Genomic DNA, 25,859 nt, shown 5'->3' on the forward strand with positions numbered 1-25,859 from the left:
TGGTGAGTAAGAGCAGGCTTTTCTTGTTTAATATTGTTTTTTGTCTATAGTGGATCTGGGTTGCAGGCCTCTCTAATACCCGGTCCAAGATATACATGAGACAGAAAACCCAGAGAACTCCAATGTTATTTCTCAAGTCCTGAGGTCTCTTGCCAGTTCACCTTCTTTCTGGCATTTATAATCCAATTATAATTGTATGCTAAATAATTTCCAGGGTATTTAGTTAGATTTAGAAGGAAGGAACAGGGAAAAGTGAGTCTATGCCATTCTTTTTGGACTTGGGCAGAAACTACTTTTTGATAGCTAGGGTTTTTACACTGCAACATACTCTATAACGTGACTAGCACATCAAAGTTTGACAGAGTTACCCAGGATTTTTGGAAAGACTAAGAGATTGTTATGTTGAACTGTGCCCCTCATAAATTCGTACGTTAAAGTCTCAACCCCTAGTACCTCAGAATTAACCTTATTTAGAGATAGGATGTTTGACAAGTTAAAATGAGGCCATCAGGACAGGTCCTAATTCAGTAGGACTGGTGTCCCTATAAACAGGGAAAATCTGAAGACAGACTCACACACAGGAGGAACATGACATGAAAATGAAGGCAGAGATCAGGATGCTGGTAATATATACCAAGGAAGGTCAAAAATTGCCATCCAATAACCAAAAGGTAGGAAGGAGGCATGGAACAGATTCTTCTTCAAAGTCCCCAGAAGGAAACAACTCTGCTGACACATTGATCTTGGACTTCTTGCCCTGAAAACTCTGAGATAATAAATTTGTGTTGTTGATGCCACTTAGTTTGTAGTCTTTGGTTACAGCAGCCTTAGCAGACTAATACAGAGGGAATGCATATAAATTGCTTCACATGATGCCTGGCATAATAAGCTTTCAAAAAATAGTTATTATTACTTAATTGTTGGTTTACTTGTCTATCTCCTTTACCGCTTATATTTTCCTGCTAGCATGAAACTTAACATATTACAGTCATTAATGTTTGTATAAAATTAAACGAATGAATGAAAGAATGAATGAAAAGTTTAACAGTTAACTGCACATTTTGTAAGGTAGGTTTTCCATTAGTATAAATAAAAACAGTATGATTTAAGGTGAGTTAATAAGAAAGTAACATTTCTCAAGGGAAATAATGCTGCTTCATCATTTTTGTAAAATTCAGAGGTTCTTCTGTTAGGTTATTCAACAGAAGATAACCAAGAAAAACTCTTGCACATGTGTACCAGGATATATCTACAAGAATGTTCAAAGATGAACTGGAACCAACCTAAATAATTAATTACTGTCAGGAGAATAATTGTGGTACAGTCACACAATGGAATGTCATACAGCAATACTTGAAAATATGAATGAATCTTAGAAAAATGTTGAATGGGCCGGGCGCAGTGGCTCACCTGAGGTCAGGAGTTCGGGGCCAGCCTGACCAACATGGTGAAACCCTGTCTCTACTAAAAATACAAAATTAGCCGAGTGTGGGGGTGCATGCCTGTAATCCCAGCTACTTGGGAGGCTAAGCAGGAGAACTGCTTGAACCCGGGAGGTGGAGGTTGTAGTGAGCCAACATCGTGCCACAGCATTCCAGCCTGGGCAACAAGAGTGAAATTCCATCTCAAAAAAAAAAAAAGAAAAATGTTGAATGAAAAATGTCTCAGTCTATAAACGGTATAATTTTTATAATACTCAAAAATAAAACAGAGCAAGGTACTGTTTAATCACACATATGTGTGTGAAAAAGAGTATTTTAAGAAATCTACAGGAATGATGAATTCAAAATTCAGGATAATGGCTACCTGCAGGGAAAGGTGGAGAAAAAAAGATGACATAATGGTTGGAAAACTATGGTCCATGGTCCAAATCCAGCCCACCACTTGTTTTTGTATGGTCCAAAAGCTGAGAATGGTGTTCAAATTCTTAATGGTATGGAAAAATGAAAAGAAGGATATTTCATAACACATGAAAATTATGTGAAATTCTAATTTCAGTGCCCATAAATAGTTTACTGGAACACATTCATGCTTACTGATTTACATATTACCTATGGCTGCTTTTGTGCTATAATGCAAAGTTGAGTAGCTATGATAGAGACCTTATGGCCAAGCAAAGCCACGAATGCTTACTATCTGGCCCTTTACAGAAAAATGTTTGCCAATCCTTGAGTTAGGGAAGAGTACACAAGCTACTTATTAGTATTCAATCTTCTGGGTATATTATTCTGCTTTTTAATTTACACATATATTATACATATTATTTTCTATGTACCAAACATTATTTTATGTTATTTTATTTCATTTTGTTTGAGAAAGAGTCTCGCTCTGTCGCCAGGCTGGAGTGCAGTGGTGTGATCTTGGCTCACTGCAACCTCCACCTCCCGGGTTAAAGAGATTCTCCTGCCGCACTCAACTTCCCAAGTAGCTAGAATTACAGGCACGCACCACCATGCCTGGCTAAATTTTTTTATTTTTATTTATATTTATTTATTTATTTATTTATTTTTATTTTTATTTATTATTATTATTTTTGAGGCGGAGTCTTGCTCTGTCGCCCAGGCTGGAGTGCAGTGGCACTATCTCGGCTCACTGCAAGCTCCGCCTCCTGGGTTCACGCCATTCTCCTGCCTCAGCCTCCCGAGTAGCTGGGACTACAGGCGCCTGCCACCACACCCGGCTAATTTTTTTGTATCTTTAGTAGAGATGGGGTTTCACCATGTTAGTCAGGATGGTCTCGATCTCCTGACCTCGTGATCCACCCATCTTGGCCTCCCAAAGTGCTGGGATTACAGGCTTGAGCCACCGCGCCCGGCCATTTTTTTATTTTTAGTAGAGACGGGATTTTATCATGTTTGGCCAGGCTGGTTTCGAATTCCTGCCTCGGCCTCCCAAAGTGCTGAGACTACAGGCATGAGCCACCGCACCCAGCCCAAACATTATTTTAGAATAATAAAGGAATATTTTTTAAAGAAGATCTGAAGAAAATAATCTTTTCAAAATAAACAGTGTTGAAGAACTAATTTACTATACAGGATAGTCTATAGCAAAGATCGGCAACTATTATCAACACGTCAAATCTAGTCTGCTGTCTTATTTCCAAAATCAAGCTTTACTAGAGCACAGTCACACTCATTTGTTTAGTCTTTTACTACTATGGCAGAGTTGAACAGTTGTACAAAACACCATATGGTTTAAAGCTTAAAATATTTACTATTTGGCCTTTTACAGGAAAAATATTTGCCTGCCCTTGCTTTGCAATGCTGCCATATCTATAAGTTTTGCTTAAACTAAAGCAAATAGTAATACGCCATTTAAAAAGGAACAAACAACATAGTAAAACGGCTAAAAGCATAATCTTGAAAGACAGACATTCTGGGTTTGCACCCTGTTTCTGGGCATTACTACGTAATCTTGGGCAAAGTACTAGTAACTCTGGGCCAGTTTTGAAATCAGTAATACTGGAATAAAAATTCTCACTACAAAGACTTACTATCAGGATTAGATTTACAATCATTTTAATTAATTTTATTAATAATGGCCAGAGCAAATCCACCTTCCCTCTGACACACACATAAATACAAAACCACCACCAACAAATAACATTTGGCTTGAAGTCTTCTTGACAGAGTTTCCCTAAACCGCCCTTTTTTTTTTTTTTTTTTTTTTTTTTTTTTAAAGTTTCAGTTACCTTTACAGGGAAAATTTTAAATTCATCAAAAAGCATGAGACCAGTCACAGTGTGGCTCATGCACGTAGTCCGGTATTTTGGTAGACTGATATGGGAGGATAACTTGAAGCCAGGAGTTTGAGGCCAGCTTGGGCAACACAGCAAGACCTAACTCTACAAAAAGATTAAAAAATTAGCCACTCATGATGGCAAGCACCTGTAGACCCAGCTACAGCTACTCAGGAGGCTGAGGTGGGAGGATCACTTGAGCCTAAGAGTTTGAGGCTGCAGTGAGCTATAGACTGCACCACTGCAATTTAACCTGGGTGACAGAGGGAAACTCCATCTCTAAATAAAAATAATAATAATAACAACAAAAGTAAATAAAAGCACATAAAATTATTTTGAAATACATTTCTTTAAACTATAATTCAACCTAAAAACTATTTACATTTGCCCATAGAAAGCATGTTTTAATTCACTGTGGTTTCCCAAAACAGTTAATAAAACATACTGTTCAAACAACTTAACTATAGCAGGTTACCAATTCCAGAGGGTTAATCCTTCAGACTCAGAATTTAATCATAACTGTTCAGGCTTATTTGATATTTTAAAATATCAGGAAACACATATTGGGCTTAAGACCTGAATCTGTTAGAACCTCTTTAAAAGGTTTACAAACCTGTGGGAGAAAAACAAAAAGTCTAACATTTCATGCCATCAGAGAACTAGAAGAAGAGAAAGAGTGCAGTGTTGAAAAAATATTTGAAGAAATAATGGCTTAAAACATGACAAGTTTCGTGTAATCCATAACCTTGTAAATTCAAGAAACTAGCAAACCATAAATAGAATAAATCCCCCAAAATCCATTTCCAGAGACGACTTAATCATACTGCTGAATACTAAAGACAAAGAAAAAATATTGAAAGTGTCCAGAGGGTAACAAAACATTAACTACAGGAGAAAAAGCATTTGAATATTCATGTAAGAATTTCCCACTGAAAACTATGGAGGATAGAAAGCCAGAAAGTAACATTTTTACGTGAGAAAAGAAATATGCAGTCAACCAAGAATATTGCATCCTGTGAAAACACCATTCAGATATGAAGATGAAACAAGACATTCTCAAATAAAGTAAAGGAATCTATAGTTGGCAGACCTGATCTCAAAGAGCTGCTAAAGGAATCTCTTCAGGGAAAGGGAAAGAAGAAGAAAACTTGAAACATTAGGAATCAAGGAAAAGTAATAGAAATAAGTATCTGTATAAATATATAACGAAGTATTCCTTTTCTCTTAGAGTTATTAAACATGTTTGACAGTTAAAAGCAATGGTATAACATTTCCTGGTGTTATTTTAATGTGTGCTAATGTAATACAAGACAACTACACCATAAAGGGGAGAGGGTAAAGAGGCTACTATGTTGGAAAGATTTCTGTGTTCCAACTGAAATAGTATAATATTGTTTATAAACAGATTGTAAAAAGTATGTATTTTTAACCCCTGGAGCAACCACAAAGAAGTTATACTAAAAGAAAAATATAGCCAAAATCACAATAGATTAATTAAAATGGAATATTAAAAAGTGTTCAAATAATCTAAAGGCAGCAGGAAAATGGAAAGAGAAACAAAATCATAGAGTATAAACACAAAACAAATAATAGAATGTGAGATGTAAATCCTAACATATCAATAATTATATTGTCTTTAAGTATAATAATTGTAATGTAATTACTTAAACACACTAATGAAAAGACAGGAATTGTTAGACTAGAGTTTTTACAAACACATAAAGCAACCACAAATTCACTATAAAAAACTCACCTCAAACAATCATTCAGGTAAATTGAAAGTAAAAGGGAACAAGATATACCACACAAACAGTAAACAAAAGAAGCTGGAATGGGTATATTACCATTAAAAAAATCTTCAAAACAAAAAAATACCAAGGGCATGCCTTACTGACTCTAAGATTGCCTCCATGATGCCCAGCTCCTAATGTTTATAATCTTGTAAAATCCCCTCCTGAGAGTGTGGGGAGGACCTGTGATTTGCTTTTAACCAACAGACTATGACAAACGTAATGGATGTCACTCCTGTAATTGTCACGTTATATACCATTCTACCCTTGCTAGCATACACCCTCCAGAGGTTGCCTTTGCTTGATAAAGTAAGTAGACATGTTGAAGATGTCCATGTGTCAAGAAATGTCTCTACAAATGCAGGTGGCCCCTAGGAACTGAGGGAGACCTCAAGTCAACAGCCAGAAAGCAGCTGGGGCCCTTGTTCATTAAGCCATGAGGAAATAAATTCTCTAACATGAAAGAGCTTGGAAATAAATTTTTCCTCAAATGAGCTTCTAGATAAGAATGCATACTGGCTAACCATATTACAGTCTTGTGAGACTCTAAGTAGAGGACTTAGCTAAGCTGTGCCCAGACTCCTAATCCACAGAGACTGTGAGATAAACTGCTAAACTGTGGTAACTTGCTACACTGCAAAAGAAAACAAAGAAAGAAAAAACTGACAGAACTAAAAGGAGAAACAGACAAATCCACAATTATATTTGAAGACTTCCTTAGTATCAAATAGAATGTAAACAGGCTTTCAGTATGGATCAAGAAGAATAAAACATACACCAAATGGATCTAATAAAACTAATATTCCACCCAACAGTAGCAGAATACCCATTCCATTCAAGTACATGTGGAACATTCACCATGACAGATCATACACTAGATCAAAGTACAAACCCTAACAAATGTAAAAGGACTAACTGAAATTCTACGAAGTATGTCCTATGACCAAAATGAAATAAAACTAGAAAACAACAGAGACAATAAGAAAATGTTCAAACACTTGGAAATTAAACAGAATACTTTTACGTAATCCATGGGCCAAAGACGATATCTCAAGAAAAACTAGAATACATTTTGAACTGAATGAGAATGAAAACACAACATAGAAAATTTGTAGAATATGGCTACAGCAATGCTTAGAGGGAAATTTATAAAATGCAATACCACTATCAGAAAAGAAGAAAGGTCTCAACTCAATGTTTTAAGTTGCTACCTCAAAAAACGAGACATCACAAATCATATGCTTGAATCAAAATATCACATGTACCCCACAGATATGTGCAACTATTATGTATCCATAAAAATTTAAAAATAAAAAAAGAGCAAAACAGAAATCAATGAAGACAACGTTGTGAATGTACTTAATGCCACTGAACTGTATACTTTAAAAAGATTAAGGGAGTACATTTTATGCTATGTGTATTTCATTATAATAAATGTCTTCTTCCTGGATCATAAATCTAAAGGTAGAAATGAAAACCATAAAAACTTTAGAAGAAAAAATAAAAAATCTTCATGATTGTTGGATAAGCTGAGTTCTCAGACATAACATGAAAAGCATGATCCAAACAAAAAAAATGACAAACTGGACTTCATCAAAATTAAAACCTCATCCTCTGCAACAGATTCTGTTAAGGGAATGAAAAGCTAAGTTTCAGACTAGGAGAAAGTATTGGCAAATTATTTATCCAATAAAAGACTTGTATTCAGAGAATATAATAGAACTTTCAAAGCTAAAGAATAAGAAAACATACAATTAAAATGGACAACGACCTTTCTCTAAAAGGATATAAGGATGGCAAATATGAAAAGATATTCAACATCATTAACATTTAGAGAAATCCAAATTCAGCCACAGTGATATATCCCTACACATTGTTTAGATGGCTAAAGTAACACTGACAAAAAATGCTGATGAGGATGCAGAGCAACTGGAATTCGAGTACAATGCTGATGGGAATGCAAAATGTTTCAAACACTTTTGGAAAAAAAAGATTTTAAAAAATCAGGTTAAATGTACACTTACAATATGATCCAGCAAACCCACTCCTGGGTATTTATCCTATGGAAATAAATACTTGACCTCACACAAAAACCTGTAAATAAATGATCAAAACAGCTCTAATCATAAATACCAAAAATTGGAAACATCTCAAATGTCTCACCACTGGCAAATGGATAAACAAACTGTTGTACATCCATTCAATGGAGTACTACTCAGCAGCAAAATTAAACAAGCTATTTACACATGCAACAACTGGCATGAATATCATTATGGTGCAAGAAAGAAACCAGTCACAAAAGGTTACAACATACCAGTACGTGTACAGACAGTTTCCAACTTACTATAGTTCAACTTACGCTTTTTCAACTTTACAATGGTGTGAAAGTGAAAAGCATTCACTAGAAAATGTACCTTAAGTACCCATACAACCATTCTGTTTTTCACTTTCAGTACAGTATTCAATAAATTATATGAAATATTGAACACTTTATTACAAAATACGCTTTGTGTTAAATGATTTTGCCCAACTGTGGGCTAATGTAAGTGTTCTTAGCACGTTTAAAGTAGGCCAGGCTAAGCCATGTTTCGTAGGTTAAGTGCAATAAATACAGTTTTGACTAAGTATTTTCAATTTACAATAGTTCATCAAAATGTAACCCCATCATAAGTCAAGGAACATCTGTATGTATACATACATACAATTTACAAGACACTCTGGAAAAGACAAAATGGTTGCCAAGGTGTTGGGGGTAGAAGGAGAGAGTGTGACTACAGAAAGATAGCGTAAGAGTTAGGGGGCTGATGGAATTGTTCTGTAACTTGATTGTGGTGCTGGTTGCATGAATTTACACATGTGTTAAAATTCCTGGAAAAAAGTCTATATTACTATATGATCATTTGAAAATGAAATGTTCAAAAAATGAGGTGCCAATGCACCACCTGGGAAACAACATCCAGAAGGCAACTGGATAAACAGGACAGAAGTTAGGAGAGTAGTCTGAGTTACAGATTTTCAAGTCATCTAGTAGAATTATCAGTGAGATCGCCCCAGGATATTATTTATAGTGAGAAAATAGCAAAGACAGAGCCGCAGAGAATATTGGCATTTAAAGACTGAGAAGAAAAGAATTCTATAGAAGGCATTAAGAAATTGTAACCAGAGAAATAAAGGGTAAATCAAGAGAATATGGTATCATGGAAGAAGGAAATTTTGAAGTAGTAGGTCATGATCAAATGTCACAGAGAGGCAGAGTAAGATGAGGATTAAAAATAGTCTATTATATTTCGCAAGATGGATAGTAGAGACTTCTTTGATATGATGATAAACTATTAACAATAAATTGAAAACTAAATAGTAGATAAGAAAGGAGAGACAGCAAGTGTTTCATTCATTTGAAAAGCCTGGCTATGAAGAGGAGGAAAGAGATAGGAGGATAACTACAGAGGTATGCAGAGTTAATGATGTGAGAAATTTGAAAATATATATACTACATACATATATTATTACATATATATTATATATATTATATATGTGTGTGTGTATATGCTATAGGAGAGTACCGGTAAAGAAGCAAAGTTGAGGAGAAACTTTCTTATATAGATAAGCGATGGAATAAGGCTCAAAAGTAAGAGATGGTATGGCATAGAATAGAAGGAAATGGCTGAAACCAGAGAAACAGACATTATTAATCATCATAGCTTTAATTTTCTCCAGCAGTGTTCAGAAGACTAAGTGTAATAACAGTCACTAGTTCAGCTACACATAACGAGGTGGGATATGCTAACTCAGAAAATAGGGCTCCATAGGGAAGACAGGCTAGCCAATTATATAGGTACGTATATAAATAAGTGAATTTAATGATCATGTAACTCCGATGAGCTTTAAAAGCATCTATTTTGGAAACAACACAAGTGTTCATCTACAGAGAAATTGAACAAAATGTGGTACATCCATACAAAGGAATATGACTTCGGAATAAAAAACAACTAACTAGTGATAACACTCCAGTCACAAGAAAATTATATACTATATGATTCATAATTTTATATTAAATTCTAGAGAGGACAAAACTATAGTAACAGGAAGTAGACCAGTGGTTGCCTACAGCTGATGGCGGTGAGGGGGTGACTGACTTCAAAGGGGCATGAGGAAACTTTTAGGGGGGCCACGGAACAGTTTACATATGATGATGGTGGTGTCTACGTAACTATATACATTTGTCAATACTTATTGAGATATACGCTTAGAATTTTATTGCGTTTAAATTACATGTTAATAAAACCAATTATAAAAAAAGGCTCTTGTATGGTAACCTGGGTTACTATATTCTAATACGAAGTATGTTGCTAAAGATAGCACTTAAAAGTAGCTCCTCCTAGGGCAGAGAAATGTTACAGTGTATGACATTATAATGGTGATAAATAAATACCATTATATATTTGTTTAAATCCATAGAATGTTAGCGCCAAGAGTGAGCCCTAATGCAAACTATGGACTTTGAGTGATAATGATGTGTCAATGTAGGTTCATCAATTGTAACAAATGTACTGCTCTGGTGGGTGGTGATAACGAGGGAGGCTACACATATGTGGGGGCATGAGGTATACAGAAAATCCTTGTACTTTTCCACTCAATTTTGCCACAAACCTAAAACTGCTATAAAAAATAAAGTCTATTTGCTGGGCATGGTGGCTCATACCTGAGTGGCTCATCCCAGCACTTACGGAGGCCGAGGAGGGTGGACTACTTGAGTCCAGGAGTTTGAGACCAACCTGGGCAACAAGGTGAAACTCCATCTCTACTAAAAAAAAAAAAAAAAAAAAAATTAGCTGGGCATGGTGGCAGGTGCCTGTAGTCCCAGCTACTTGGGAGGCTGAGGTGGAAGAATCAGCCAAGATTGTGCCACTGCAATCCAGTCAGGGAGTGAGTGAGTCCCCGTTGAAAGAAAGGAAAGGAAAAGAAAAAGGAAAGGAAAAAGGGAAAGGGAAAGGGAATTGAAAAAAAAAAAAAAAAGAGTAGCTCCTCTACTTAGTCTAATCTACTGTCTCCAGATGTAGGCTCTAAAATTATGAGCAAAGGGAGTATAGTAGGCAGAATTCTAAGGAAACTTTCAAGGTTTTTGTTATCTCTCTGTACTCCATTGGGTCAACCCTGCATAATCCCCGGGACTGTGAATATGATAGATTTTGTGTTAGATGCAGTGACTGATGTTAACATAAAAAGATTATCTGGTGGGACTGACCTAATCACCGGAGCCTTTTAAAATCATAGTTTTCTCTGGCTGGTTATAGAAAGGGCAGTCGAGTTTGAAGCATGAGAGGGATTTGATGCACAGTAGGTTCTCCACTGCTGAGGAGGCCATCTGGCAAGTAACTAAGAGTGGTCTCTCAGAGTTAAGAGTGGTTCCAGGCCAAAATCTAGCCAGACAATGGAGGCCTCAGCTCCACAGCAACAAGGAAGTGGATTTGCCAATACCCTGAGGGGAACAGGGAAGAAGATCTTGCTCTAGCTAAGCCTCTAGGTGGTAATACAGCTCGCCGACACCTTAATTTCAGCCTTAAGAGACCATGAGAATACCCAGCTAGCACATGCCAGACTCTTACCCAAAGAAAGTCTGAGTAATAAACTTGCGTTGCTTTAAGCCACTAAGTTTATGGTAAATTGTTAACAGAATAGAAAACGAATACAAAGAGGCAAATTATAAGTAGCACCTCTGCCTTACCATAAAAAAGTTCCAATTTAGAACTTAAAATCTGTGAGGCTTCTTATCCTGCCCAGAGTTAACCTTAGCACTCACTTCTAATCTCTGCCTTATTACTAGTGTAGATATTCTTGTCCAACATGAGATTATAAATTACTTTAGAAACAAACTATTTCTGAGCAAGCTTTATATACTTACTACTCCCAGTGTTTAACAAATTGCCTTAATTTAGTGAATCAATAAAATAAGTAATATATGATATACACACCCAAGTATACTAGAAAATACAAATTCTTCATTTTTAGCCACATATTTCTAAGGCAAAGTTTTACGTCATGTAAGGAATAAAGGAATTCAATATAGTTTAACAGAATGAATCTTAGAAAGTCACATAAAAGTCATTCTCAAAATGTACTGCAGCTCTATAAAACATGTTTTTAAAAAATGAGAACACAACAATAAAATGAAAAATACTGATTATAAGAGGTCAAAGTGAATACTACTGCTTTCCTTCCTGCAAAATCTTAGTATAAAAAATTATTTTAAGTGAATACATATCAGCATTCAAAAATAAGCAAAACTCCTGGTAGTCCTAAGACTAAAAGGAAACTAGAGACCAGGAAAGTACACAAAACCAGCTTAAAGTGTGAATTTACAAAAGCAAAAACATGTCAGAAAGAGTACTACCACAGAAGGGTGAGTAACACAAAGCATGGTTTAAGACATATTGGAAGCTAAGAGCATGAGAAGGTCTAATAGCAGACAACAGTAGTTAGTTAGAGTAAAAGGGTTACCTCCAGTACACTAAGCATCTCCACAAAGCAGCAAGCAGCGTCAGTTACTTTGAAACAGGAGTGGTAAGAGAGAGCATAGAATGAAAGGACAGGCCAATGCTCTGGGTGATACCTAGGAAGAATGAGAGTCTCTTAAGCCCAGAAAATAAGCCGTCAAGGCACTTGCACTGAGAGAGTACCAGTATGTCCCACTCATCCTTCACTCTCACTGAAAACTGCAGAGAACAGATCACGGCACTAGCACACTGCCATCTTCCCAGGGAGTCACCCAAACAAAGGCAATGAACAGTAAAATTCATACTCCCAATCATGAACACACTAGCAAGGGTGCTGAACATTTGAGGAGTACCAACACTACAAAATATCTAACAAACTTCAAAATGGAAGAAACCAAAGTAACATAGTCAACAGCACACTAAGAACAAGACTTTACAACAATTATAATACTACCAGAGAAATGAAAACATAAGAAAAGAGTTTTATGGGAAAACTAATTAGAATTCATAGACATGAAAACGTAATTTTTTGAAATAAAAGGAAACTCATTAGACGAGCTGAACGGCTGAGTAGACAAAACTAAAGAATATATTCCAGTGAGCTGGACTATCAGGCCTAGAAATCCTTCCAAAACACAGTAAAAAGAGAGAAAAAGATTTTTAAAAGTACATTACATGCAGAGGTTCCAATGTATCAGTCTAATAGGAGTTCTCTTGAGAAGAAAATGTAGAAGCAATATTTGAAGAATTTATAATTTCAAATGTACCTAGAATTGAAGATAAGTACTCACATTGAAAGCATTCAGTGGAAACTTAAGTCAGGAAGACAAAAAAACAAAACAAAAAACAACTGAGAAATATTCAAGTAAAGTTCAGAACATCAAGGATAAAAAAACAGTCCTAAGAGTTACGAGAAAGGAAGGAATTCCTTATAAAAGAACAAGATCCAGAACATCACATGTCTCATTAGCAACAATGTAAGTGGAAAGATAATAAAGCAGAATCTTTAGTTCTATGGAAAATAAACTTCAAATTTATATTTCCTTATCCAGCCAAATTATTATTCGAGGCTCACTTGCAGCCATGATGAAGTAACAGATCTACCCTCCCATCTTAAACAACTAAAAGTCCGAACAAAACATATGAAATGGTTTTCAAACACTGGACAACAGACAGCACAGGAAAGTGATCCTTGAGAGAAGGAAAACAAAGGTGGTAAACCCAACAGCTGCCCACCTTACTGACTGGCAAGGGTTTCCTGGCTGCAACACAGACAGAAGGTAACCAAACAGAGTTTGGCAGTCCCCTGAGTTGAGGAAACAGCATTCAGATCTTGGAAAATTGAAGAACACTAGAATTTGCAGAACAGAGTTGCAAAGAAGAACGAGCTGCATGGTGGAAGGGTGCTCAAGATCTAAAGAGGGTCCCTAGAGCTTCCTGTTGAATGACAAACAACGTATTGTCAATAATACCTGAGGTTCAATCAGGGCTGCAAATGTCTCATGTTTCCAAGAGCCAAACTGAAAAGACCTCCAAACTAATAAAGCATTGGGTATTCAAAAGAGTACTGCTATAGCAGTGAGGCCAAATTAACACTAGACTAAAGACTGTTCTGTACCGGCCTAGCAAAGCTTACAGCCAAAGTTTACAAGCAAACCTTGAAAGACTCAAACTTTTTCCAAGTAACTTAACTGCAATCCCAAAAAAAAAAGTCCACAAATATTTATAAAATACACAATGCCTGGCATCCAACTACAAATTACCAGACATGTAAAGAAAAAAAGATGACCCTAATGAGGGAAAAAAATCAATCAACAGAGACTCAGAAATGACACAGACGGTAGAATTAATAGATAAGGACATGAAAACTGCTATTATAATTATATTCCATATGTTTAAGAATATGAAGAAAAGTGGGGGACATGGAAGGTATAAAAACAATCCAAATCAACTTTAACATAAAAAATTCAATCTCTGGCCGGGCATGGTGGTTCACGGCTATAATCTCAGGAATTTGGGAGGCCAAGGCTGGCAGATCACATGAGGTCAGGAGTTTGAGACCAGCCTGGCCAACATGGTGAAACCCCATCTCTACTAAAAAATACAAAAAAATTAGCTGGGTGTGGTGGCACATGCCTGTAATCCCAGCTACTCGGGAGTCTGAGGCAGAAGAATCTCCTGAACCCAGGAAGCAGAGGTTGCAGTGAGCCGAGATCATGTTTCTACACTTCAGCCTGGGCAACAAGAGTGAAAACTCTGTCTCGAAAAATAAACAAACAAAAAACAATTTCTGAGATGGAAAACACATAATGTCTGCATAGAATTAACAGACACAGCAGAAAAAAAGATTAATGCACTTGAAGACACAGCAATAGAACAATCCAAAATGAAACACACAGAGAAAAAAAAAAGACTGAACAAAATAAAGAGCATCATCAGTGAATGGTTGGTAGTGTACAAAGTGGTCTAATATATGTGTACCAGAGACCTAGTAGAGGCAGAGAGGCAAACAGAAAAACATTTTTTGAGTAAATAATGGGCTGGACGTGGTGGCTCATGCCTGAAATCTCAGCACTTTGGGAGGCCGAGGCAGGTGGATCATCTGAGAGGTCAGGAGTTTGATACTAGCCTGGCCAACATGGTGAAGCCCCGTCTCTACTAAAAAGACAAAATATTAGCCCGGCATGGTGATGGATGCCTGGAATCCCAGCTACTCAGAGGGCTGAGGCAGGAGAATCACTTGAACCTGGGAGTTGGAGGTTGCAGTGAGCCGAGATTGCGCCACTGCATTCCAGTCTGGGCAACAAGAGTGAAACTCTGTGTCAAAAAAAATAAATAAATAAAAAAGAAAGAAAGAAAGAAAGAATCGATGAAAAATTTCCAGATTTGATGAAAATCATAAACCCACAGATCTGAGAAGCTCAATGAACCCCTATACAAAATAAACATGAAGATAACTACACAAGTAGGGTGCAGTGGCTCATGTTTGTAATCATAGCACTTTCGGAGGCCAAGGCAGATGGATCACCTGAGGTCTGGAGTTCAAGACCAGCCTGGCCAACACAGTGAAACCCCATCTTTACTAAAAAAATACAAAACTTAGATGGGTGTGGTGGTACACACCTGTGATCTCAGCTACTTGGGAGGCTGAGGCATGAGAATCGCTTGAGGCAGGGAGGCGGACGTTGCACTGACCCAAGATCCCGCCACTGCACTCCAGCCTGGGTGACAGAGTAAGACTCTGTCTCAAAAAAAAAAAAAACACACACACACACACACACAAACCACATCATAATCAAATTGATTCTAGTGATAAAGAGAAAAATTTTAAAGTAGAGAAAAAAGATACATTACATACCGAGGAAAAAGATAAGAATGAATGCATAGTTCTTGTCAGAAATAGGGCAAGCCAGAGGTAAAGTTTCAGCCTATAATACAATATCCAGCCAAAATATTTGTTAAAAACAAAAGCAAAATATTTTTTCAGACAAACAAATGCTAATCAAATTCACCAGCAGACCACCATTACAAATGATCATTCAAGCATGAGGACAAAATTAGAGCATTTTCCAACAAATCTTAGAAAGTTCCTCTCCAAAAAAAATTACCAGATTCTCCAGCATGAAAAAAAATAAACTGAGGGGAGAATAGTAAGATATAAGGAATGATGTTGAGAAAAGAAATTAGTAAATTTCGGTAAGCCTACCAATTCTTTTAAAAATATTTTAAGTAAAAAATGTGTAACCAAAATTCCAGCTGCTATTAACATGGGAGATATGAGCAAAGGAAAAGGCTGGAGGTTCTCATTTACTATCTAATGGAAAGATACAAATACAGATTAATTTCGGATGTAGAAAAACAAATTGAAGTATCTATGTTAACAATATAAAGGGTAACTATTTACAAATTTAACTATGTTTCTATGACATTGTTTCAAAGAAAAGACATACTATATTGAACTACATTAACTCACAAAGACACCACTTATGAACTTACAACAGATATGTAATGTCTTATTAAAATATATTACCATCTAATTAACCTATTTCCTATATAAATGTGATGCTTCATGGGTTGCTGAGCTGACAGACATAATCATCAGTTGTTCTGTAGACAAAATGTCAAAAGGCATCTGTGCACCTCTACAAATCAAACTATCAAGAGTTTTAACTATCTCAAATCCTGTTAAATACCAAAGAGAAAAAAAGAGTTTTAAAGATTGAAATGATTTTCTAAAAACTTAATATTTTCTTGTATACATGACTCAATTTAGTTAAATGGCATAACTGGAGACTTTACTATAATTCTACTTCTAAATTGCTTTTGAGCAAATGCATAGTTTACATATATACTTACCCAAATACTTGTTTCCCATTTTTCTTCTAAAATTCTTTGCCACTTAAAAGTATGTAAAACCAAAAGCATATTGGGGGAAAAAAAACATGCAGCAATCTAAGAACTTATTTCTTTAATATAAATATATGGGTTGCTATACCCATTTATACTCTTTTAAAGGAAGGATACAGGTATGAACTTACTCTCAATTAACCAAAGCAACAACAGAATTCCACCCCTGGTATAAGAGATAGCAGAAGAGAAGGTAAATGAGTTAAGATATCCCAATTTTATATTCTGCAAATGACTTCTGAGTACCTTTACTGCCTCTTATTATGCCTAGATTGTTAGATTGTCATTGTTTTTACTTACACTTACCTTATTCCAGACCTTCACTTGGAATACTAATACATTCAAAATCTCAGAAACAAACAAAATTCATACCATATGTCCTTCGGCTCGAGCTTTATTCTGCATAGCTTCCCGTTTTCGCTGCAGGAACTCTTCTACTTGTTTAGCTCTTTCTACAGCTAGCTGCCCTTTTTGCCTAATTTGAACAAATCACAAAGTCAGCCATCTTGAACATAAAATATTCTAAAAAGTTAAAAATTACATTTATCCTAATTTTTTTAAATTTCAGAATATGAAGGCTGATGAAACACTTTCTCTGTAATGAAGAAATCACTATATATATATTGACATCTACTACTTAAATCACATTCATTATTATTTTAAATACAAGTAAAATCTATAATTCTACTCTAAGTCTTCACAAGATGGTTTCTTTTATATTTATTTGATCTATTCTACTTACTTAAACATATACAATTATTTTAGATACACTTAATTATGGAAGAATCTGAGAAGTTGCCAAGTTTATTTCAGAACTCTGTATCCAATATAATAAGAATCTTAGTAGCGAAGTCAAATAAAAGCAGTACAGCAGCAATTTAAAAAATTAAAAAGAACTAAAGCTTTACTTAAGTGTGAATTTAAAAAAAAAAGTAAAAAGCTATGTTTGAATTCCCTAAATATCACAACTATAAAAAATAAAATGGATAGATTAGGGAAAAGATTAAAAACAGAGTTATTTGTTTTAACCTTTTCCAATTTTACTTTTGTGTCTTTCTCTGACAATTAAGAAAGAATGTAAACATGCTGATCTTAGACTATAAATAAAAAGTATCAATAACAAACACTGATTAAGCATCTACTAAACATTGTGTTAGTTACTATGCTGAGTATGGAAGATACAAAGATAAATAAAACCCAGCCCCAGTTATCAGAGAACTCATAGCATGGCATCAACTGCAGTTAATTTTGGAGGTAAGGAAGAAAGATGAGCAAGTTGTTGGCTGTGTTTCTACTTGTATTTTGACTAGTAAGGCACAGAAACTTCCTATATGGGCTTTCTTTGGGACCATAACTAAATTATGTCCTGAAAATTACATGAAATAAATCTCAGTCTCGTAGTAAAATTTGAGCATTTCTGATTTTCATATACCAAATAACTGCTTCTTTTACATTCTTTGGCAATGATTACTAACTGAAACAAAAATATTTGAAATATGAAACTAAGCTGTAAAACCTAAAAATCTATTCCAACACATAACTATGAATGACAGTGATCTAAGGTTCATTTATCTCAGGTAGTACTTAAAAGATTCTTATGAAATTTCCATCATGGGAATTTTCTAGAATTATATAATCTCTATAGCTGGTTTAAAGGCCAGTTACTATTGCTCTCAGATGTGTTTGGGTAGCTAAATCTTAACCTAGTTTCACATCACTAAATCCAGAAATCCACTTCACCAATGCCATGTTAGCTTGAGTAGGTTGAACACAATGAATGAGAAATCTGTTCATGCCTCTGTAGTGCACCTGTGCTGTCCCCTAGCAGTCCCATCAGCCACTGGAAAATTCTGAGATTAATAACACTTATCTGTTCTGAATGCAATTCATCTCCTGCATATATCAACGTAAGGCTATATCCTGCTTTGCTATAGCCCCATTTATATAATGCTCAGCCTGAGCAAGGCAGATAAATCTTCAAACGTGATGCTCTGATATGAGATTAATAAGGTATATCTGGTCAGAATGCAACTTATTTACTGCATATATCAAAGTAGGACTGTACCATGTTCTGCCACATCCCCATCTTTGTAAGGCTGGGCCTGAGGAGGCAGATAAACCTTCAGGTGTAATGCTCCGACATAAGATTAATAAGGTATATCTGGTTGGAATGCAACTTATTTCCTGCATATATCAAGGCAAGGCTGTATTCTGTTTTGCTACAGCCCATCTATGTAAGGCTAGGCCTGAGGAAGGCAGATAAGCCTTCAGGTATGATGCTCAAACATGTCATCTGAAACTCTATGGTTACAGATAAGGCTCTTTTGGGGGGACCGACACACCACCATCTGCAAGTAAACAAGACAGTTGATCTCTCTGCTGTGCATCCTGACTGTATCAACTTTCTTCTCTAACTTTTACGGAAGTAAAGCATGTTTGACTTCCCATCTTAAGATGCTTTCTGTGTCCAGTGACTGTTTGCCTGAACTTACAATTGGCATAGGTTAAACAGTGGTTGCACAGAATTATTTACTGAGAACCTGGTCATACGTATAACAGCTTTGATTTTTAGATTTTCATACCATTTACACATATATAACACTACTTGCTCTATGTGTTCATATGATTTATAAATTTTGCTTCATTGAACACTTGCTTCCTACACTGGCTTAAATAAGCAGGTTTACATTACTGGCTGCTTTCAAACACAAACTTAATAAATGTAGTGATTTTGTTTAACACTAATTATTTTTTCCTCTCATTTATTAAACAAATATTGAGTGTCAAACTATTTGTCACATTATATCTGTCAAAAGATATAAAGATGAATAAAACAGTTCTGGGGAGGCAAGGTTGGTTCAACATATGAAAATCAGCATAGTACATATTCATAGATTAAAGGACAAAATTAATCAATTTTATGACTCCTTAGGTTTAAAAACCTATAAATAGGTTTAAACCTATATATAGGTTTAAAAACCTATAAAATCTGTGTTCTTATTTTTCATATGTATTACTGTTTACTATTACATATATAGCAAAAATAGCTCACAACTCATATGCTTAGTCCTCTCTAAAGTAATACAACTGTACTAAACTATGGGCATAAACTATGTTTGTGCTGGGATCATGAGGATTAAGAGAAAACAGTCAGTTTACTTCTTGATAGTAATTTTCTTCATTAAACACTATTAAGAATTCATGTGAGCATGCTCTGTTTTACAAAAATTAGACTACTTCTTTTGAGTTCCAGAATTACACCACTTAAAATCAGTAAAACACTGACCTGGATTAAGGATAAGAGGATGATAATGTAAATGAAAATACAGTAACAAATTAGGAATTTTATAGTAAAACACAAAGACATTAAAATGGACTAAAAAGAATAATGTAAGAGGATAAGGGGCATCAAACAATGAGATAACAGAAGTATAGCGTTCTTTTATCAAGAAATAATTATCCCAAGACAAACTTTCCCTTTTTTTTTTTTAACCCTGACAAGAGAGGGGGAGGAAAAGGGAGCAAGTTCTTTTTTCTTTTCTTTTCTTTTCTTATTGTAAATGCATGAATAATCAACAAGATTTGGCTAGGAACTGCATGCCTCACATCCATGGTTCAAATTCTTTACCGATAAAGAAAATTTAAAACTTCTCAAAGATAAAGTTGAAGATAACATAAAAATAAGTAGCACTCTAGGTAACAGATAATCTGAGAAATAAAAATGAGTAATACGGTATTGGGAAGAAGAGATGGGGTTGTATAGGATTACTAAGATGAAAAAATGATGTAGAAGGGTTTATTCATTTAAACTTCCTCTTAAGGGGCATAACGTCTATGTAATGGAATAAAATTGTTGTTAGTTTTATGCAAATTAAATGAAGCAATACAGACAAGAGGACTTGGGAAAAGTAAAAGCTCCAGAGAAAAACAAATGTTAGTGGCACTCTGTAATTTATTAAAAAGTAGCTTCAGCCATTTGAACCATACATGGCTTGAGCTTCTAATATTGAAAAGCCTAAGAGAAGAGGTATGTTATTAAGAAATTGGATATAAGCAAAGTCAGACTGGTCAGAGTTACTGATAAGAAAGGAAGAGGAAAAATAAATAATACCATAAAGAAGAAACAGGCAAATATGGGTGATTATGACGAAAAGAGAACCTGAAAGAGTCTTAGGTCAGATTTCAGTTTGTTGATTCAGTTTGAATCAAAGAAAGGAAAGAATCAAGAATGAAAATGACATACAAATTATAATAACCAGAAATTCTGACAGTGTGCAGAGAAAATGTTCTATAGTGCCAGTGACCACTAAACAGTACAAGACAAAAGAATCATTCAGATTGGAAGGGACCTTTGGTATTAACTAGTCCAAGTTTTCACTGAATAAAGTATTCCCATATTCCCATCTAAATACCCCATGAGGCACAGTCATTTAAACCTCTGGTTAATACTTACAGTTTGAAGATATCCATTAAATCCCACAGTCATCCAACCTTTGAACAGTCCTCATATCTGACTGAAACGTGTCTTTATATTTCCACTGTGTCTAATTCCTCTTTTACATGACAAGTCAGTCAATTCTTCCAAGTTTGCTCCTTTAACCATGATTTCTTTAATGATGGCTAATTCCCAGATTCTTTTTGTTTTATTATACTTTAAGTTCTGGGGTACATGTGCAAAACATGCAGGTTTGTTACATAGGTATACACACACCATGGTGGTTTGCTGCACCCACCAACCCATCATCTACATTAGGTGTTTCTCCTAATGCTACCCATCCCCTAGGCCCCGACCCCCTGACAGGCCCCAGTGTGTGATGTTCCCCTCCCTGGGTCCATGTGTTCTCATTGTTCATCTCCCACTTATGACTGAGAACATGTGGTGGTGTCTGGTTTTCTGTTCTTGTGTTAGTTTGCTGAGAATGATAGTTACCATGTCCCTGAAAAGGACATGAACTCGTTCTTTTTTATGGTTGCATAGTATTCCATGGTGTATACATGCCACTTTTTTTTTTTTTTTAAATCAAGTCTATCTTGATGGCCATTTGGGCTGGTTCCAAGTCTTTGCTATTGTGAACAGTGACACAATAAACCTGTGTGTGCATGTGTCTTTATAGCAGAATGATTTATAATCCTTTGGGTATATACTCAGTAATGGGATTGCTGGGTCAAATGGTATTTCTAGTTCTAGATCCTTGAGGCATCACCACACTGTCTTCTACAATGGATGAACTAATTTACACTTCCACCAACAGTGTAAAAGCATTCTTATTTCTCTACATTCTCTCCAGCATCTGTTCTTTCCTAACTTTTTAACTGGAATGAGATGGTATCTCATTGTGGTTTTGATTTGCATTTCTTTAATGACAAGTGATGATGAGCTTTTTTTCATATGTTTGTTGACTGCATAAATATCTTCTTTTGAGAAGTGTCTGTTCACACCCTTTGCCCACTTTTTGATGGGGTTGCTTTTTACTTGTAAATTTAAGTTTTTTGTAGATTCTGGATATTAGCCCTTTGTCAGATAAATAGGTTGCAAAAATTTTCTACCATTATGTATGTTGCCTGTTCACTCCGATGATAGTTTCTCTTGCTGTGTAGAAGCTCTTTCGTTTAATTAGATCCCATGTGTCTATCTTGGCTTTTGTTGCCATTGCTTTTGGTGTTTTAGTCATAAAGTCTTTGACCACCCTATGTCCTGGATGGTATTGCCTAGGTTATCTTCTAGGGTTTTTAGGGTTTTAGGTCTTATGTTTAAGTCTTTAATCCATCTTGAGTTAATTTTTGTATAAGGTGTAAGGAGGGAATCCAGTCTCAGCTTTCTGCATACGGCTAGCCAGTTTTCCCAACACCATTTATTAAATAGGGAATCCTTTCCCCATTGCTTGTCTTTGTCAGGTTTGTCAAAGAGCAGATGATTGTAGACGTGTGGCATTATTTCTAAGGCCTCTCTTCTGTTCCATTGGTCTATATATCTGTTTTGGTACCAGTACCAGGCTGTTTTGGTTACTGTAGCCTTGTGTATAGTTTGAAGTCAGGTAGCATGATGCCTCCAGTTTTTTTTTTTTTTTTTTTTTTTTTTGCTTAGGATTGTCTTGGCAATGAGGGCTCTTTTTTGTTTCCATAGGAAATTTAAAGTAGTTTTTTCTAATTCTGTGAAGAAAGTCAAATGGTAGCTTGATGGGGATGGCAATGAATCCATAAATTACCTTAGGCAGTATGGTCATTTTCATGATATTGATTCTTCCTATCCATGAGCATGGAATGTTTTCCCACTTGTTTGTGTTCTCTCTTATTTCCTTGAGCAGTAGTTTGTAGGTCTCCTTGAAGAGGTCCACCACATCCCTTGTAAGTTGTACTCCTAGGTATTTTATTCTCTTTGTAGCAATTGTGAATGGGAGTTCACTCATGATTTTTCTGTTTGTTTGTTATTGGTGTATAGGGATGCTTGTGATTTTTGCACATTGATTTTGTACCCTGAGACTTTGCTGAAGTTGCTTATTAGCTTAATGAGATTTTGGGCTGAGACGATGGGGTTTTCTAAATATACAATCATGTTATCTACAAACTGAGACAATTTGACTTCCTCTTTTCCTATTGGAATACCCTTTATTTCTATCTCTTCCCTGATTGCCCTGGCCAGAACTTCCAATACTATGTTGAATAGGAGTGGTGAGAGAGGGTATCCTTGTCTTGTGCTGGTTTTCAGAGGGAATGCTTCCAGTTTTTGCCCATTCAGTATGATATTGGCTGTGGGTTTGTCATAAATAGCTCTTATTATTTTGAGATACGTTCCATCAATGCCTAGTTTATTGGTAATTTTTAGCAAGAAGGGCTGTTAAATTTTGTCAAAGACCTATTACCTATTGAGATAATCACATGGTTTTTGTCATTGGTTCTGTTTATGTGACAGATTATGTTTACTGATTTGCGTCATGTTAAACCAGGCTTGCCTCTCAGGGATGAAGCTGACTTGATCATGGTGCACAAGCTTTCGGATGTGCCACTGAATTCGGTTTGCCAGTATTTTATTGAGGATTTTCGCATTGATGTTCATTAGGGACATTAGCCCGAAATTTTTTTTGTTGTGTCTCTATCAGGTTTTGGTATCAGGATGATGCTGGCTTCATAAAATGAGTTAGGGAGGATTCCCTCTTTTTCTGTTGTTTGGAATAGTTTCAGAAGGAATGGTACCAGCTCCTCTTTGTACCTCTGGTAGAATTCGGCTGTGAATCCATCTGGTCATGTACTTCTTTTTTGGTTGGCAGGCTACTAATTTCAGAACTTGTTATTGGTCTATTCAGGGATTCAACTTCTTCCTGGTTTAGCCTTGGGACAGTGTATATGACCAGGAATTTGTCCATTTCTTCTAGATTTTCTAGTTTATTTGTGTAGAGGTGTTTATAGTATTCTCTGATGGTAGTTTGTGTTTCTATGGGATCAGTGGTGATAGCCCCTTTATCATTTTTTATTGCATCTATTTGATTCTTCTCTCTTTTCTTATTGGTCTGGCTAGAGGTCTGTTTTGTTGATCTTTTCAAAAAACCAGCTCCTGGATTCACTGATTTTTTGAAAGGTTTTTCGTGTCTCTATCTCCTCCAGTTCTGCTCTGATCTTAGTTATTTCTTATCTTTTGCTAGCTTTTGAATTTGTTTGTTCTTGCTTCTCTAGCTCTTCTAATTGTGTAGAGTGTTGATTTTAGCTCTTTCCCACTTTCTCCTGTGGGCATTTAGTGCTATAAATTTCCCTTTACACACTGCTTTAAATGTGTCCCAGAGATTCTGGTACATTGTGTCTTTGTTCTCATTGGTTTCAAAGACTATCTTTATTTCCGCCTTCATTTCGTTATTTACCCAGTAGTCATTCAGGATCAGGTTGTTCAGTTTCCATGTAGTTGTGCTATTCTGAGTGAGTTTCTTAATCCTGAGTTCTAATCTGATTGCACTGTGGTCTGAGAGACTCTTTGTTATGATTTCCGTTCTTTTGTATTTGTGGAGGAGTGTTTTACTTCCAGTTATGAGGTCAATTTTAGAATAAGTGCTATGTGGTGCTGAGAAGAATGTATATTCTGTTGATTTGGGGTGCAGAGTTCTGTAGATGTCTATTAGGTCTGCTTGGTCCACAGCTGAGTTCAAGTCCTGGATATCCTTGTTAATTTTCTGTCTCATTGATCTAATATTGATAGTGGGGTGTTAAAGTCTCCCACTATTATTGTGTGGGAGTCTATGTCTCTTTGTAGGTCACTAAGAACTTGCTTTATGAATCTGGGTGCTCCTGTATTGGGTACATAAATATTTAGGATAGTTAGCTCTTCTTGTTGCATTGATCCCTTTACCATTATGTAAAGCCCTTGTCTCTTTTGATCTTTGTTGGTTTAAAGTCTGTTTTATCAGAGACTAGGATTGCACCCCCTGCTTTTTTTTTGTTTTTTGTTTTTTTTTTTTTGCTTTCCATTTGCTTGGTAAATATTCCTACATCCCTTTATTTTGAGCCTATGTGTGTCTTTGCATGTGAGATGGGAATACAGCACACTCATGGGTCTTGACTCTATCCAATTTGCCAGTCTATGTCTTTTAACTGGGGTATTTAGCCCATTTACATTTAAGGTTAATATTGTTATGTGTAAATTCGATCCTGCCATTATGATGCTAGCTGGTTATTTTGCCCATTAGTTGATGCAGTTTCTTCATAGTGTTGATGGTCTTTACACTCTGACATGCTTTTGCCATGGCTACTACTGGCTGTTCCTTTCCATGTTTAGTGCTTCCTTCACAAGCTCTTGTAAGGCAGGCCTGGTGGTGACAAGATCTCTCAGCATTTTCTAAGAATTTTTTATTTCTCCTTTGCTTATGAAGTTTAGTTCGGCTGGACATGAAATTCTGGGTTGAAAATTCTTTTCTTTAAGAATGTTGAATACTGGCCCCCACTGTCTTCTGGCTTGTAGGGTTTCTGCAGACAGAACCACTGTTAGTCTGATGGGCTTCCCTTTATCGGTAATCTGACGTTTCTCTCTGGCTGCTTTTAACATTTTTTCCTTCATTTCAACTTTGGTGCATCTGACGATTATGTGTCTTGGGGTTGCTCTTCTCAAGGAGTATCTTTGTGGTGTTCTCTATATTTCCTGAATTTGAATGTTGGCCTGTCTTGCTAGGTTGGGGAAGTTCTCCTGGAGCATATAATGGAGAGTGTTTTCGAAGTTGGTTTCATTCTCCCCGTCACTTTCAGGTACACCAATTAAATGTAGATTTGATCTTTTCACATAGTCCCACGTTTCTCGGAGGCTTTGTTCATATCTTTTCACTCTTTTTTCTCTAATCTTGTCTTCTCACTTTATTTCATTGAGTTGATCTTCAATCTCTGATATCCTTTCTTCTGCTTAATTCGGCGACAGATACTTGTGTATGCTTCATGAAGTTCTCGTGCTGTTTTTCA

At 35.9% G+C, this 25,859-nt stretch overlaps 1 protein-coding gene across 10 annotated transcripts in view; it reads right to left on the minus strand.

Moving 5' to 3' along the window:
- The window catches only part of NEK1 (NIMA related kinase 1), a 204,644-nt gene that overhangs the window by 117,079 nt on the left and 61,706 nt on the right, over nt 1–25,859 (minus strand). For all 10 annotated transcript variants that reach the window (XM_008000243.3, XM_008000241.3, XM_037993745.2 and 7 more), the window contains one exon: nt 16,803–16,905. In XM_008000243.3, the coding sequence (XP_007998434.3) occupies nt 16,803–16,905 (103 nt within the window). The remainder of the gene's footprint in view (nt 1–16,802; nt 16,906–25,859) is intronic.

Source organism: Chlorocebus sabaeus, chromosome 7 (genome assembly GCF_047675955.1).
Source record: "Chlorocebus sabaeus isolate Y175 chromosome 7, mChlSab1.0.hap1, whole genome shotgun sequence".
NCBI lineage: Eukaryota > Metazoa > Chordata > Mammalia > Primates > Cercopithecidae > Chlorocebus > Chlorocebus sabaeus.